Source organism: Puccinia triticina, chromosome 12A (genome assembly GCF_026914185.1).
Source record: "Puccinia triticina chromosome 12A, complete sequence".
Lineage (NCBI taxonomy): Eukaryota > Fungi > Basidiomycota > Pucciniomycetes > Pucciniales > Pucciniaceae > Puccinia > Puccinia triticina.
In genome coordinates, this window is record NC_070569.1 from 3600377 (window position 1) to 3615276 (window position 14900).

Here is a 14900-nt window from a genome sequence, read left to right on the forward strand (position 1 = left end):
TTGGACAGCTTGAATCTTCGTGAGAGTAAGATCAGTGCATTTTTTTTGAAGATCAGGTTTAGCGCATGTTAGAGCTGGTTGCGCTGTGCCACAAAAATGGGGGAAGCTCAGGTCTCTGCGTCTGGACGTTTCTTGCCCAGCTTCGGCCAGACGTTACTGCAACTCGCAGGTGTGGGCGAGACGAAGCGTTCGTTGATTGCTGCTTCGATTGCTGATGCAGTGTGAGAGGGATGTGGGTTGTTAATAAAAAAAAATCTTGAGCAAGAGAACGAGGCCATGGCGTAGCTTGGGTGTTATATGCTCCCCAGCAGTGAGCTTGGGTTCGAATCCGAGTGGTGCACCCTCCAGCTGGACTCCCCCGCTGCCCACCACTCCCCCCATCCACACCATGCCCGCCTCCCTCACCCACCACCCACTCACCACCACCACCACCCCCGCCGCCGAACAGCCACAAGCATCGACTAGCCATGCAAGCCCAGACATCACCAGGCCCACCCTCAAGCGCCTCACCGCAGACCAGCAGCCGCACACCCCAGACACCGCAAGCCAGATCTGGAAAACCAAGCAGCCGCCCAGCAGGACCAACGGCAAGCAGCCCAGCACCCAGCCAACAACACCCCTGGCCAACAACCCCAACAGGATCAAGGGCGACAGGGACGTGCTCATCCACCGCGTAGAGCGCGGCCACTCGCTGCCCGGCATCGCACTCAGCTACGGCATCTCGGTACAGTCCCCTCTGCTCCCGATCGCCCGTCCCCCCAGCCGCTGAACACCCCTCTGCATGCCCACAGCTCCCCGCCCTGCGCAAGGCCAACGCCATGTGGCCCTCCGACCCGCTCACCCTCAAAACCACCCTCCGCATCCCGCTGGGCCTCTGCAACCTGCCCCCCTCGAAGAAGATCGAGATCGAGCAGGACTCCGGCCAGGCCCTCGTCTGGGAGCACGAGCCCGAGCCGCCCCCGCTCCCGCACCGCCCCTCGCTCGACTGCGCGGCCTCCGACTCCTCCGACCATCTGGCCCAGCGGGCCGCCTCCTCCTCTGGCCCGCGCCCACCGCACACCACCCAGCTCGGCCAGCTCCCGCCCATCTCCAACGACGGCTCGCCCCCCCCGTCGCCCCAGCCCACCGTCGCCGCCCTCGAACGGGTGCCCGCCGACCAGCTCGGCTTCTTCACCTCCCTCGCCCCCTCCGACCCCCGTCCATCCCCCTCCACCCACCCTGATGACCCGCTCCCCATCCCCGCCCGCAAACCCTCCCCCGCCTCCTCTAGCCTCCGCCAACGATCCCTCCCCGCTCCATCCTCCAAGAAACACCCCCTGCCCATCGCCATCCCCTCCGCCGGCCCGTCCCGCACTACCGGCCTCTCAGACACCCAGATCTCGCCCGACTCGCAGAAGAAACTCGCCGTCCCTCGCGCCTCGCGCATCGCGTCCCAGCCACGGCCGGACCCGGGAGGTACGTCTCTGCCCCCCCCTCCCCACGCCCGCTCAGACATTGAGCCCACCCCCATGTCTCCGAACAGCAGGCGACGAATGGGACGATGTGGGCGGCGGAGGCAGCCGGAGGACGAGCGGGACGAGCGGGCGATGGACGACCGTCCGGCCCGGCCGGCCGCCCCCGCTGACCCGGCAGCTGCAGTTCCTTGAAGACGCGGCGACGGCGCGGACGAACAAGCTAGCGCACGCGGTGTCGGCGGCCTTTGACGGCCTGTTCGCGCGCCCCGGCCCCGCCCGTCCTCCGGCGTCGCTCCCGAGCGACCCCGCCCATCCCGCCCCGGCGCCCACCAGCCGCGCCCACATGCGGCTCCCCCCCGCCCCGGCCGCCCCGCGCCCCGCCCCGGAGGGCCTCGAGCACGAGCCCGGCCCCGGCTGCGACGCCGCCGTCTGGTCCGTCTGGACCCGCCTCTTCGTCCCGTCCTCGCCGGCCCCTGATCACCCGTCCTCGTCGGGCCAGGACCCCCCCTCCTCCTCCACCCATCATCCTGCGGCGCCGTACCGCTGACTCGCCCCTGCTGAGCCCCGGGCCTCTTCTCATCCCCAACCCTCTCCGTGCTTGTATATAGACTCAGGGGCCCGCCTCCGCCGCGCCTTCCGCGCCCCGCCGCGCAATCGGACTCGTACATATAGACTCGATTTCTCCCCGCCTTTCGCCCTCCGCGCCCCGGAGAACACGGCCGTGTTTGGCCGCGTGATGGTGCACAGCGTCATGCTTGGCACACGCTCAGCGGGGGTCACGGCGCCAATTTGCGTACCTTTAGAGGGCGGAGTTTCAGGTGCTTCTGGACCACTTATACGGAAATTGGTACGGATTCATCCGCCGCACTTCCATGCATACAGGTTCCCAGAACTTGCTCATTCTGCTCATAAACACCCCCTCAGATTGGCTCCCAAGTCTTGTGAAATTCGTCCGTGAACAGCCCTGTTGTAAAGCACATCTTTTTAGGATACTCTTTCGGAAGCAAGCGGGCTCAAAGCGTGCCAGTTTGCTTCCACACGATCAGGCCAAAAAACGATGTTAATGTAAAGGGACATGGGGTGGTTATCTATTGTGTGATGATCACACTGCCCAACACAGCCCAATAAGTTGATAAGAAAAACATGGCTATTCCTGCACCCTTGGGGCCCACACCTGTGTCTGGTCCCCTGATACATGACAGGGGACAGACAGGCACCAGACATGGCTGACTGACAAGTGCCTCTTGAACTGTCACAAAACATACTCTCCCAAGACCAGAGGGAACGTATTTCGGCAAACAGCCACACCAGCTGATCCCGTGAGCACCACCACTGCTGGCCAAGAAGGAGCCAGGCTACGGGCGGCCAATGGCTGCATAAAGAGGGCCCTTTTCTTCCTGAAAAGCTCCCCTGAGCAGCTGCTTGCACCCACACATCAGTCTTGCCGCTTTTGGCGGGCTCTTCTGGTTGGAGAGCTGTGTTGGTTGGCTGGATCCTGTGTTCAAGCAACGGTGCAACGGATGCAATTGCATTGTGTTGTATTTATTTATGGTGTTCAAAGTTGGTTTGCATAATTTTATGCATGCATAAATCATAAAATCATAAGAATATTTTGGTGAGGAAATTTGGTATTACATAATCAGACAGTCATATCCCCTGCAAAAAGATTTTATGATTTTATGATTTATGCATGCATAAAATCATGCAAACCAACTTTGAACACCATAATTTTTGAGTGCACAATGTCTTGGCGTATTTGTATTGCATTGGTCACCCACCCAATACAATACAATACATTTCAAAAAAAAAAACATATTGACTGTGCCAATCCACAAAATATTACATTTGGGGAGGGCAATACATTGTATTGTATTGGATAAAAAATACAATACAAATACAATGTATATGCTATACAAAACAATACAATACATGCCATATACAAATACATGTATCGTATTTGTTGCACCATTGGTTCAAGCCCTGGCCTATCCTCTCCCCTCCCAACATGCAAGAAAAACTCTAGAAACTGCTTGCAGTTGAGATGCAGCAAGCTTCAATCAAGCTTCAGCTCAAGCTGGAGTCAAGCACCCAAATTCCATGCAGGTGCACCTTGTGTTGAGATAGTGTATTGGCATTTCCCTATGTAGTATGCTTCTAACCTCTACACCCACAAATTAGCCTATATTATGCATGTATATAGTCTAGTTGTTCTTCTTACTGTTATCCTTCCTGATAATTATGCTTTGACTCTCTGTACTTGGACTCAGTCCTTGACACTCCATCAAACCTCTCTTAGTCTTGTGTCACCAAGTTACCCTCAACACCTTGAGTGTGTACCTTGTTCAGCATCTCAATCTTGAACATGCTGTAGTGCTCATGCAGTAGGCTGAGGCAAATGAGCATCCCCCTGAGCACCCTTTTATTTTCATTTATTACACACTCCATGCACCATTGAATCCAGCCAGAATCACATTAAAAGGGTATGTACACATGAAAGGGATATGTGCAGATGAAAGAAATATGTACACATGAAAGGGGAATGTGAGGAGGTGTGTTAACACATAAAAGGGATATGTACCCATGATGAAAGGGGTATGTATGCATGAAAGGGGTATTTATGCATGAAAGAGATATGTGCAGTAAGGGGTATTTGCGCATGAAACATCATCAAAGGGGTATGTAAACCTGAACAATAAAAGGAGTATTAAAAGGGATCTAAAAAACTCAAAGGGGACATGTAAACATGAAAGGGTCATGAACACATGATGAAAGGGGTATGTACACATTTTGGAAGGGATACATGCACATGAAAGGGATATACACACATGAAAGGGGTATGTGCACATAAAGGGCTATGTGCACATGAAAGGGGAATTTGCACAGGTATCAACTCCTGTACTTAGTTTTTTGTACCTTAGACTCAATCTTGCATAAATTAGACAATGTGCATGGAATCAACCAGTGCTTGATTCTTGCAAGAATTTTCTAGAGTTTTTCTTGCAGTGATACTTGGAAGGATCTCTTACCAGTGGAAGTATGCGCAGCCCCATTCCCCTATCCACTCTCAGATTACATCTAGCCCTGCGCCCAGACCCCAGCTACATCACAGAGGGAGCCAAACCACCCCTGCTTGCAGGCCTCTTGGTTTTTATTTATTTCCATTTCTTTTTTCTTCCATATAAAGCCTCACTAACCCTCTCATACATTCTCCACCAACCTGTGTTGCTAGAAGAGCCCGGCTCTTGGCATCACCACAGCTGACACTAACACACACACACTCTCTGCTCACTCGCCCTTCTGAGATATCTAGACCCATTTGCGGACACCTTTTTGCACATATGTCTCTCTCTTGTTTTGGACACACTTCCCTCCACCTTCCTTCCCATTCTTCTACACACACACAAGAACTTCTTGTTTAAATACTGCCCTCTCTTGCCAATAATCCTCCACAAAAATGACACACACACACTGCTGTTTGCATTATCTACCTTGTGTTTTTTTGGAAGAAATAAGTGGACAGGGCAACGGGTGTGTTCCACAAGATGCATGCATCTGGCCCAAGGAGGGGCACACCAAGCAGTATACAGCATGGGCAGGTCACTGTTTCCTCTGGCTTCAAGGGTCAACACCACTGACTTTGGCCCGCTTCAGCCTCTGTTTTATGCATGTTTTTTCAGCACAAAGACACTTCCACTCCACTTCCCTCCTGTTGATAATGGTACAATGGGGCCACATATGTCCAGAGATCCTGGGCCCAAAAACTCAACTTCTCCCAAGCCAACATGTTTCCACAAAGCTCTCAACCAACACACACAGTCATATTTAACTCCTTGGCCCCTCTGCGGCTGGGGAGCACCCATTTGGCCTGGTCAATATGCATAGCATTGAGATCTCTTCTGCAGGGAGAGGACTCATGTCTAATCAGGATGTTTGGCCTGAGAGAATCTGCAAGGTTTGGTGGTGGAAAATGTCCTCACCAGCTGCAGGCCACATTTTTTGACATGTCAAGCTTTGGTCTGAAGGATTTGAAGCTTCTATTTTTCTGAATCAAGCTGTGTATTCAGAATTTGGGTAATCTGTCCCCCTCATGCCTGAAAAAAACATACATACAAACTTTGAGATATTGCTTGGCCGCTTGCTGGCAACGGTGGCATGTCATTAATTAACATCTAATTTAGGCAGGAGACAAAAATGTAAATGTTGGACAAGTCTTCATGATATAGAATGTCAAAGTAGACCTGGGTATCCCCCTGATTTTTTGGCCCAATTTGGGACCTGGTACTGCACCTGGCATGGCTTGGCGGGTACCCCAGGTACCACCCCGGCTTTTTTTCATCAGAAGGTGGCCTTGATAACTGCAATGGATAAGTCATCAAGATTTCATCCCCTCAATTACCAGAACAGGTTGGTCATTGATGGGAGGACCTCTTGATGACAGGAAAAGCAATGACCAACCTGTTCCAGTCATCAAAAGGTTGGTCATGGTCATTGAGGGTACTACCCTCAAATACCACCATCCTTTATTCTCACAACGCACTGTTTTTCCCTGAATTATCAAAATTCCCTGGCTTTGCAGGGCCCGGGGGCTTGGGATGGCGCAAAGAGCAACCTCCAAAGGAGGGACTTGCTGGTAATCCCAAAATGTTGGTTTGAGGGTTTCTGCCCTTTTGGTGGGAGTTTTTCCCCACCCCCTTTTCTGTTGTCTTCACCAGATAAATACTTCACACCTGTGGTACCAGATTAAAGGCCTAAAATTTCTCTCCCTTTTGGTTCAAATCAGAACATTTTGCCTCCTCACACTGCCCCCCCTTTCCCCTTTCAATGTTTCTCATTTTTGGGTTTTTGGCCAGAACTGTGTATGTAAATCGCCCAAAGTTCCATGTGGATAATTTGATTGAGATACAGAATTATATCTTCTGCACAACTCAAGTGCTGGAGAAGGGCAAGACTTCCCCTCTGGTGTACCTTCTATCATTTGTGGAGTACAATGAAGCTGAGATGCTCAAATATCCTCTGCACTTCAGCTTGCTGGCTCAAAATGAGTTCACACTGTGTAAAGTCACTTTGGTTCAAAAAGTTGGCCAAAGGCCACAATTTTTCTGAAGCTCTCACCAGGAAAAATAAACTTTCACTAGACTACAGGTGAAATCAGCCTCAGTCCACTGAGCTACCCACCAGCTGCACAGTTGGCCGCATGGACAGCCCCCTGTAGGGAAACCAAGGGGCCATTGTAGCCTAGTTGTGGTAGCACCAGAGCTGGAAAAAAGTGACAGTCATTGTTGCTTGATGTCACCTGATGTCTGGTGACAATTGATTTTTCCTGGTGGATCTCACATGGAAAAATGCTGATGACTCATAAGCCTCCCATTGGAAATGGGAGATGCTTTGTATTGGGGTGCTCTGCATCCCTAGTCCAAGGAGGCTTAGTTAAGTCAGTTTTTTCCAGCACAAAAAGATGTAAAGAAGCAAACTGAACACAAGTTTACCCTCCTTGTGGGAGTGTAGCAACCTCTGAAAGAGGGACTTGTCTCTAAAGGGGCATGTCTTGACCTACTGGATTGAGACAAATGGCAGGGAGGGTGCCACACTCCCCCATTTCTCCAATATCTCCCTCTATACTTCCAATTCTCACTGTGCCTTTCGCATCATTAGAATCACCAGGATCTTAGCTAATTTTCACCCATTTCAAACTCCTCTTTATCCCTACCCTCTGGCAAGAAACATCCTGTAAATGTTGTTACATGGTGGATTTCTGTAACCAATTCGCCCCCTTTGAGCCTGTGCAAGCTCAGGGAATTTCAAATTTTGAGCTCAAAAATGCCTGGCACCACAGTAGGTGGATTGGGCTAGTAATTATGAGGGCAGTAAGCTAAAAAAAACATAGAATGAAAGATGAGATAGCAGGTACACATCTGTCTGGTCAGTCTTTTTAAACCACAAACTACAGTTTTGAATCTTTTTCAAAAAAAAATACTGCTTTTTACAAGAAAAAATCAAGTCTGTAGGGCCAATGATGTGACATCAGAGGTAAAAGCCTCTCCTTCGGAGACGCTTCGCGCCTCCTCGCAGAGGTTTTGTCAAGCTCGGTGGAAGCTGGTGTGCACAGTGGTTTTCTGGGCAAGCCCGAGGCGGGGTGGTCTAAAATATGGAGTACCAGGGAGTCGAATCCTGTACCTCTCGCATGCTACTCAGCGGGATGCTAAGCGAGCGCTCTACCGATGAGCTAGAACCCCTAACGATGAGTGATGGGAGCCATTTCTCAATTATAAACTGCCGTGTGTCTTTGCGTCTCCCGGTCCTCTCATTCATCTGAACCGCCGACATCGAACGGCGTCTGGACCCGGAAGGAAGCGTTGGCACGGAATGTCTCGATCCCTCCCCGTTTCAGGCGGCGCTGCTTCGCCTCGTACTGGAATGCGAGGCTTGGGCTTATTAAGCACTAGAAGAGGTCTTGGCATCCAGTACTATCTGGTTCGAGCTAGTTTGACACTACATGAGTTGATAGATTAGAGACGGGGCTTTAATTGGCCGGCAGGGGACGTTTATTGCACACTATAGTTCCCAGCAAGGATGTGGCGGCGCGCTAGCCGGTAGGCCGCCGGGATTTTCGCGCGGAGTGAGGCTGAAGGACCAAACACATCTCCGCTTACGTTCCGGTAATCGGTATTGAGCAGCTGTGGCTCTTCGAGGGTCCTTGGGACTTCTTCTGCTGTACTCCTCCAGTCGTTTACGATAAAGAGTGCCGCTCTTTGGTGTCCATCAGCCTCCATCCCCTCCCAGCACAACCACTCTTGCTTGCTAGATATTTATCCGTCTCATAATTTCCTCGTCAGGCGAATAGTAATACTACATTTACTTTATCCTTCACTCGCGTCAAAGTTTTTTATACTCTCCTCCTACTACCACCACTTCGACTTTTTTCACAAGGTACATGATCTTGTTTGCTTGCGTGAATCAGCTCGATCACACCTGTCCATGTTGAGCTGACGCCCCTGATTTCTGCACCGAAACTGCAGCGAGAATGAACGGACCGTGCAAGATTCTGCTTTTATGTCTGCTTGGCCTGATCGGCATGGACGTAGGTTTGGCGAGCATAATCAGACGGTCGGGAAGCTACCCGGGCTCGATTTGCACGGCCACCTTGAAGAACAACCACGGGCACAACGCCGGCGCACGGTTCTCCTGGATGCTCTGGAAGACGAAGACTGTGCCGTGGCAAAGGATGTTCCCCCCTGGAACGCGAGGGAAGAAGGAAGTCGCCCTTTTCCTGAACGACAAGATGCAATGCACGGCCACATTCTGGGTGGACACAAAGACTTGCTCCATCAAAGATGATCACTGCCATCAATCGTATGTCCTCCTTTCATCAGCTTACAACAACGCCTCGCTCACCATTCGCTTATCCTTCCAGACCATCGACATGCGAGAAATTAAAGCATACTTCCCAGCCGTCTCTTATGGTGGAGGAAGGAACGCCGACTAAAGGTCCCATCCAATGGAAAAACTGTCCTGCCGGAATGTTCGTTCATGTGGATTTCTGAATGCCAACTCGACAATCAGTCGTTCTCAATTCTCCGTTTCTGTAATCCTTTTTTTATTATTTCATTTTCCTTTTCTTGACCTAGTCTTGATCAACACCCGGACCCCCTCTTGTGCTATGAGCTTCTTGACAGGAAACCAGTTCAACCTCCTTTCTATTATGATTATCTCTTTTACTACTATCATTCGAGAATCCTCTGTCTTTCCTTCCAATGCTGAATCCTAATACACGCTCTTTGGTATACAATATAATCTTATGACATGGAGGCGCGCCCATCTCGTTATGCGGTGGAACCCGAGTCCGCGGGCCTCCAATGCCTGCCAAATTACATCTTCCTGCCTTCCGTCCGGTCGGCCCATCATGGAAATTGGTGACACGAATTTCGCGCACAGCTTCGTCAAACCATGCGGCTATGGAGCCGCGCCGAGCGAAGCACATGAGAGGACTATAACGCCAATTGAGCGCGGGTATATGGAGAGTTTCTTTGAGAAAGAGTGACGACTATGAAGTCGTTGGAAAACAAATGCTCGTGGGGCCAGAAGACTCTGCGCTGAAAGACCCTGGACCAGCGGGCTTTGAGCGCTATGCCAGACGTCAGATTGCTCCCCTGTCTAAACATTCCTTCTCGTGCATTTGGAACAGTGGGAAGTACTGGCTCTTTTTAAACCACTTTTTTCTTTACGTCAGTTGGAATATCAAGACCGCAAATGTTCCGCTACAGTATGTTTAGTGTATGATACGATCCCCAAAAATGAAAACAAAGATGCCGCAGATACATATGTTATTTTTTTTTATTCTTGATCCTGCCAGAACCAGAAATCATGTCCGCATTTCTGGCCTCTCTGCACTGGGGGATCTGTCTTTAAACAGCTGGAATTACAGCTATTGATAGCTGCCCCTAAAAATAGTGGTAGTTCCCGCTGTTTCCAGGATTGAAAGACAGATCCCCTGGTGCAGAGAGGTCAAAAAAACAGATTTGATTCTTGATTTTGGCAGGATCAAGAATTGAAAGAAGAAGAAAAAATGCATCACATCTTAGGTCTCATTTTTGGGTATACTTGGGTGTTAGTATTATGTATTTCTGCTCTCTGTTTTTTCATTTCTCCATCATTATCATACATTTCTAGTTGATAATAGAATAGCTTCATATTTTTTTCATCAGATTTGTTCCTCTATTTATAGTTTGAGTTTGCTGAACCAGAAATATGAACTCATTGAGTCTTTCCCTCTTTGTATCTTTCTCTCATCAATTAACATTGTTCAAATCTTTGAAATGTTCTGTTTCCTAAGATTTGTCCGTTTTGTTGCAACAGAGGACGTGAATGGTCACCTTCCCATAGACTCAGATATGCGGGCGGTAGGATGGAAAAACCAAGGGAACTGGTAGTGATTGCCAGGTGAGATGAAGCTCACTCAAGTGATTATTCAAACCATGAAAATGGAGGTGGATCCCACTGATAATCAAAAATAGGCCATTTTTATTCAAGAGATGTGTCTTAATGTCAACAAAATTCAATTTTCAAATCACTTCTTCCAAGGTTGGAGCCTCAAGAATCAATGTAGAGCCTGAAAAGCTAGATTTACCTGCAGAACTAGAATTTTTGGGTCTATATTGTAATCTCTGAGGGACCCAGATTGGAAGAGAAGTCATCCAACATCTGACCTTGCCAGGGCTTATTTGAAACAGTCAAAATATTATAATTTCATGCAATCTTTTTTCATATCTAACTCATCAACTTTCACTCATTCCTTTGAGCCTTTCAAATGTTTCATTTTGTAGCATTTCCTCTCCCATTTCCTCTTTTTTCTGTTCTATTTATCTTTCAATTGGTGCAGCAATTCTAAAACAATACATAAAAAATCATCACCCAAAAGATTTGTGATTTTGTTGTTCTGAAATTTTCTGATTTCAACTTTGAACACCTTGATTACCAGGTACCAGCACAATGGTATTTCTATGTTTCAAAAAGGCGTTTCAGAATTGTATTCTTGTCCGCATGTCTTGGAGCTCCATTCCTCCTCAGCCTGAGCTACCCATCCTAGCTGGAAAAGTAGGGGGTTTCAAAATTTAAATCAGGTCCGCAGGAGAGGTTCCAGGTACATTTTTCTTTCTGATTTGTGAACTGATTTTCAACTTTGAAAACCCCTAGTATGCATGTGAAATTGTTGGGTTTTTCCAAACTATGTAGGGAACTTAACTAAAAAAACGAGCCCTTTTTCTGAATGAGATATTGGAGGACTTCCCGTCACCTAAATGGCTTGTTTCAGAGGGGTCTGCTAAACCTTGTTTGCTGGTGAAAACTTGATCTCAATCAAATTTCACCAGCCAGTAAAGTTTAGCCTGTCCCTCTAGATTAAGCATTTTAGCCAATGGGAAGTCCTCCATTATAACTGACAATTAGATATCCATACACTGCAAGAAAAAGCCGTGCAACTGCTATCCGTTGAAATGCAGACAATCAAAGGCAGGGGGTGGTGTTTAGTTGAAACTTTGCCACAGGTTACTTCAACCAAGCTTCAATGCACAGTCACTGTGCCCAGAAATACCATTATGTACTTTGGTGGTGTTTTACTTTCAATGGCCATTATCATGGTCCCTGGAGCATCTCACATGTCAAATGAAGTCTGACAGCAGTTGTACAACTTGGAATTTCTTGCAGTGATAACTAGAAGATAATGTAACTTATCCCACCACTGGTACCAGACACCTTCTGGTGGGTACCTGCAAGGTCAGACAGGTACCCTCCAACAGGTACCAATTGCCATCCCTACCCAGTTGCCATGGTCACATCTCATATTCAAAATCCAAGAGGGCTCTAGGCAGTTCTTTTTGAGTCCATTCAAGTTCAAAGGCACAATAGATTAAGAGCCCAAAAGGCTTGGCTGCCTCACTCAGTATCCATAGAATCCTGTTGATGCCTGATTTCTGGAACCCACCCTTATTGTCTAAAGAAATAACAGCCAGAGAGTGATAGAATGTGGATGCCAAGATCAAACACAATCTTATAATGAAGAACCTTGAAGCTTAATCAAAGATAAAGTTCAAGTATGCAGAATTGAGCTCTTGAGAGGGAGGCTACAAGTGTTGGAGTCAAGCAACAGTGTGGTTAGAACTGGTTATCAATTTCTGTTGAAATATGATGCACAAGCTTAATTAATCTAAATACAAGGTTGAATAAGACGTTGAACAAAAATATGCTTGTCAATTGTTTTGGTGTTCCATCAGGTTGGAAGCTTACGATTTTATGCAAGTCAACTTTACCCAATCACCCCTGCAACCGCTTCAGGTGCCGTTTAGGTGGTGACTTTGGTAGCAGGACGGCGAGTGCGCCGTCTCATATTGAGACCGCATCCCCTGGGGGCCTGAACGGCACCAGTCGCAGGTGGTTTCCATGGTGGTTACTGCATCAGCAAATGGTTGCCCCGACGCCCCAGGACCCACATCGCCCGCGGGGCGGCACATGCGGCTTTTTTCTCGATTCACCCCGCTGTGTACAGCAGGCTATACAGACCTTGAGGCTCATTTCGGGAGCGGCTGGAGTCGGTGAAAAGTTGCAATTCAATCTGTTTCTAAAACGTAAGATTTCTCCGACTGGTTATGGAATCGTGACCGCAAAATTGGCCGGAGCATGTAGGGGCATAACCGGTGGGCTCTTATCCTCGTTGTCCTGGGATTGCTTCGTTTCATTCATGTCCTCGAGCTCCGATTTCATAAAATCCTTGTGCCCTCCAAAGCTGGCCACCCATTCTTCGTTTTCGTAGATTAAGACATTTCTTCATTCACTCGTTAGTAATCCAAACACCTTCATATGATTCAACGCCTATTCGCTCGGCACTGTTGTGCCCTTCTTGCGCTTTCAAGTCGCACACTAACTCAATCATCTAAAAATCCCTTTGGGGGCCTCGCGTCGAACCAAACGAGCTTGGTGAGTTGATGTCATTTGTTACTCTTCATATACCTGATGGGATTCCTCAGGAGCTGAAGAAAGAGATCCCTCGCTGATATCCTGGACGGTTGGACCTCATTGAAAAAAGGCTAACGCAGATGCCCATGCAGGTGTCTCTGACACGTTCAACGTAGCTTTACATGATCCATCAGTAGCACTCAGCACCCCGGGGACAGAGATCGGCATAAATTGCCCGGCGGGAGTAAGATGGAATGAACAATACGCACGAAACCTAACGATGAAAGGCCCAACGGACGAAGAAACAGAACAAGCATGGATTTGTTCTTACCTGGCCCGACACCCCGACCAGACACTTTGGGAATTATTTACCACCACGCTTGATCAAGACTTAGAAAAATGGAAACATGGCCCAAACCCAGCGGAGAAAGCGGCAGACGGTGTTGTTCACTTTACGGCGGAAGTTCTCAAAGATCTTATTGAGATGATGTGGGCCGCCTTCAAGTGGATCGTGAAGTTTCCTTTTGAATACAAAAAGGAATGGAAGCAAGTTTGTCTATCTCAAAACTCTTACCCGTACTCGTTTATTTGAGCCTCTTGGCCAAAATAGTCAACTTCGACTCGACTGATTTGTTGACTTTTTCATGGGTAAACCTTTTAGGTCAAAGACCTGGGTGCCGAGTTGTGGGATGGTAAGGGCCTCTCACTACTGATTTCTGGAAGATTCAGTCAACTAATTGATATATACATTACGGTCCATCATCAATCCAATAAATAAAATGACAAAGGGAGCAAAATAGCAGCGCATCTTTTTTACGAAAGCCCAATAAATGGACTCAAAGCCATCACTGGTGGATTATTTTTACATCTCTTGTTGCATCCGGAGGAATTTACAGCGGAGTCAATCCTGCTAGTTACTGCTGGATTCAAAGTGATTCATCTTTTAATTGATGGCGTTGAGGCGATTGGTAAGCAAGCACTTTTCGACGTTACCTAGCAAGCAGTGATCGAATCCTTGTGGCTGATTTTGTTCCATTGATGATGCTCCGGTAGCCGGTAGCTTACCACCAATAGTGGGCAATACATTGATGAGTGTTCTATGGTTCATCCATTCGTTGGACGATCCGCTTTTGATCCTCACACCAATTTTCACGAACACGGCACAAGCTCTCCAAGCGGGGAAAGGGACTCTATTATTGGATGGATCAAGTGAAGACGAGGGTGGATTTACGTCGGACGATGGAAGTAAATTAGTCACTCTACCCGCCAGCACAATTATCCCAGCCTCAAAACAATGCCCACTCTTACCACCGGATCTGGGCGCGCCACCCTTAACATTTGGTAACTTATGTCTAAGCCCAGACACGTCCAAAGTTCGAGAAATCATCTTTGGTACTTCAAAGCCATCCCACGAGTTTACTGGTGAAGAACGAATAGAAGCCTTCAACCACGTCCAAAAGTTCTGGTGTTGCTACGGCGATAATGGAACCAATAAAATTCCCCTTCCCGAGGCAATCTTGCAGGGTGTTCCGGGTAGAGAGCAGTGGGAAGGTAAAACATTCTGGAAATCTGTTGATATTGATTGCCAAAAAATCCTCAACGAAAACCCCAGACCTTCCAGTGGTAGATTAACTATTGCATTGTAACCTTTTCTTTAGTCCCCTTGCTAACCAAATCTTAGCTATCTTTCATCCATTATTCTTGCCGAATATCGGAAAATTTCCCATCGGATATATATACTTCATTGATACACTTCTGGATCCCGACACTGCCTTTTCGCTGCTGTTTTGTAAGTCTGAAGTGACCCATTCCCTTCAAATTAAAAGTCTCTCAGCTTGACTTTATCATTTTGCAAATGCCAACATCTTGGGAAACAGTTTCCTACTCTTTGATATTGTCTACTCTTTCAAATGTTCAATCCAAGAGATAGCCCAATCTTAGTGCTCTGCAATAAATTATTCATTGTTTTTACTAATAAAAGCTGTCTATGGATCAAAGTTG

General features: G+C 48.1%; 3 protein-coding genes across 3 annotated transcripts; all 3 read left to right on the forward strand.

Moving 5' to 3' along the window:
- Positions 1–96: 96 nt before the first annotated feature.
- On the forward strand, positions 97–1646 carry PtA15_12A329 (uncharacterized protein; the record flags this gene model as incomplete). Its single annotated transcript, XM_053161926.1, has 3 exons — positions 97–221; positions 466–724; positions 792–1646. 3 exons carry the CDS (start codon positions 97–99, stop codon positions 1644–1646), a joined length of 1239 nt encoding a protein of 412 aa, XP_053025895.1.
- Positions 1647–8475: 6829 nt separating this feature from the next.
- Positions 8476–8995, forward strand: PtA15_12A330 (uncharacterized protein; the record flags this gene model as incomplete). The annotated part of the gene is made up of 2 exons (XM_053161928.1): positions 8476–8804; positions 8866–8995. The coding sequence occupies 2 exons, from the start codon at positions 8476–8478 to the stop codon at positions 8993–8995; spliced, it is 459 nt and encodes a 152-aa protein (XP_053025896.1).
- Positions 8996–12803: 3808 nt separating this feature from the next.
- PtA15_12A331 (uncharacterized protein) lies at positions 12804–14545 on the forward strand (the record flags this gene model as incomplete). Its single annotated transcript, XM_053161929.1, has 5 exons — positions 12804–12920; positions 13030–13449; positions 13561–13591; positions 13688–13867; positions 13953–14545. 5 exons carry the CDS (start codon positions 12804–12806, stop codon positions 14543–14545), a joined length of 1341 nt encoding a protein of 446 aa, XP_053025897.1.
- Between the last annotated feature and the right edge of the window lie 355 nt (positions 14546–14900).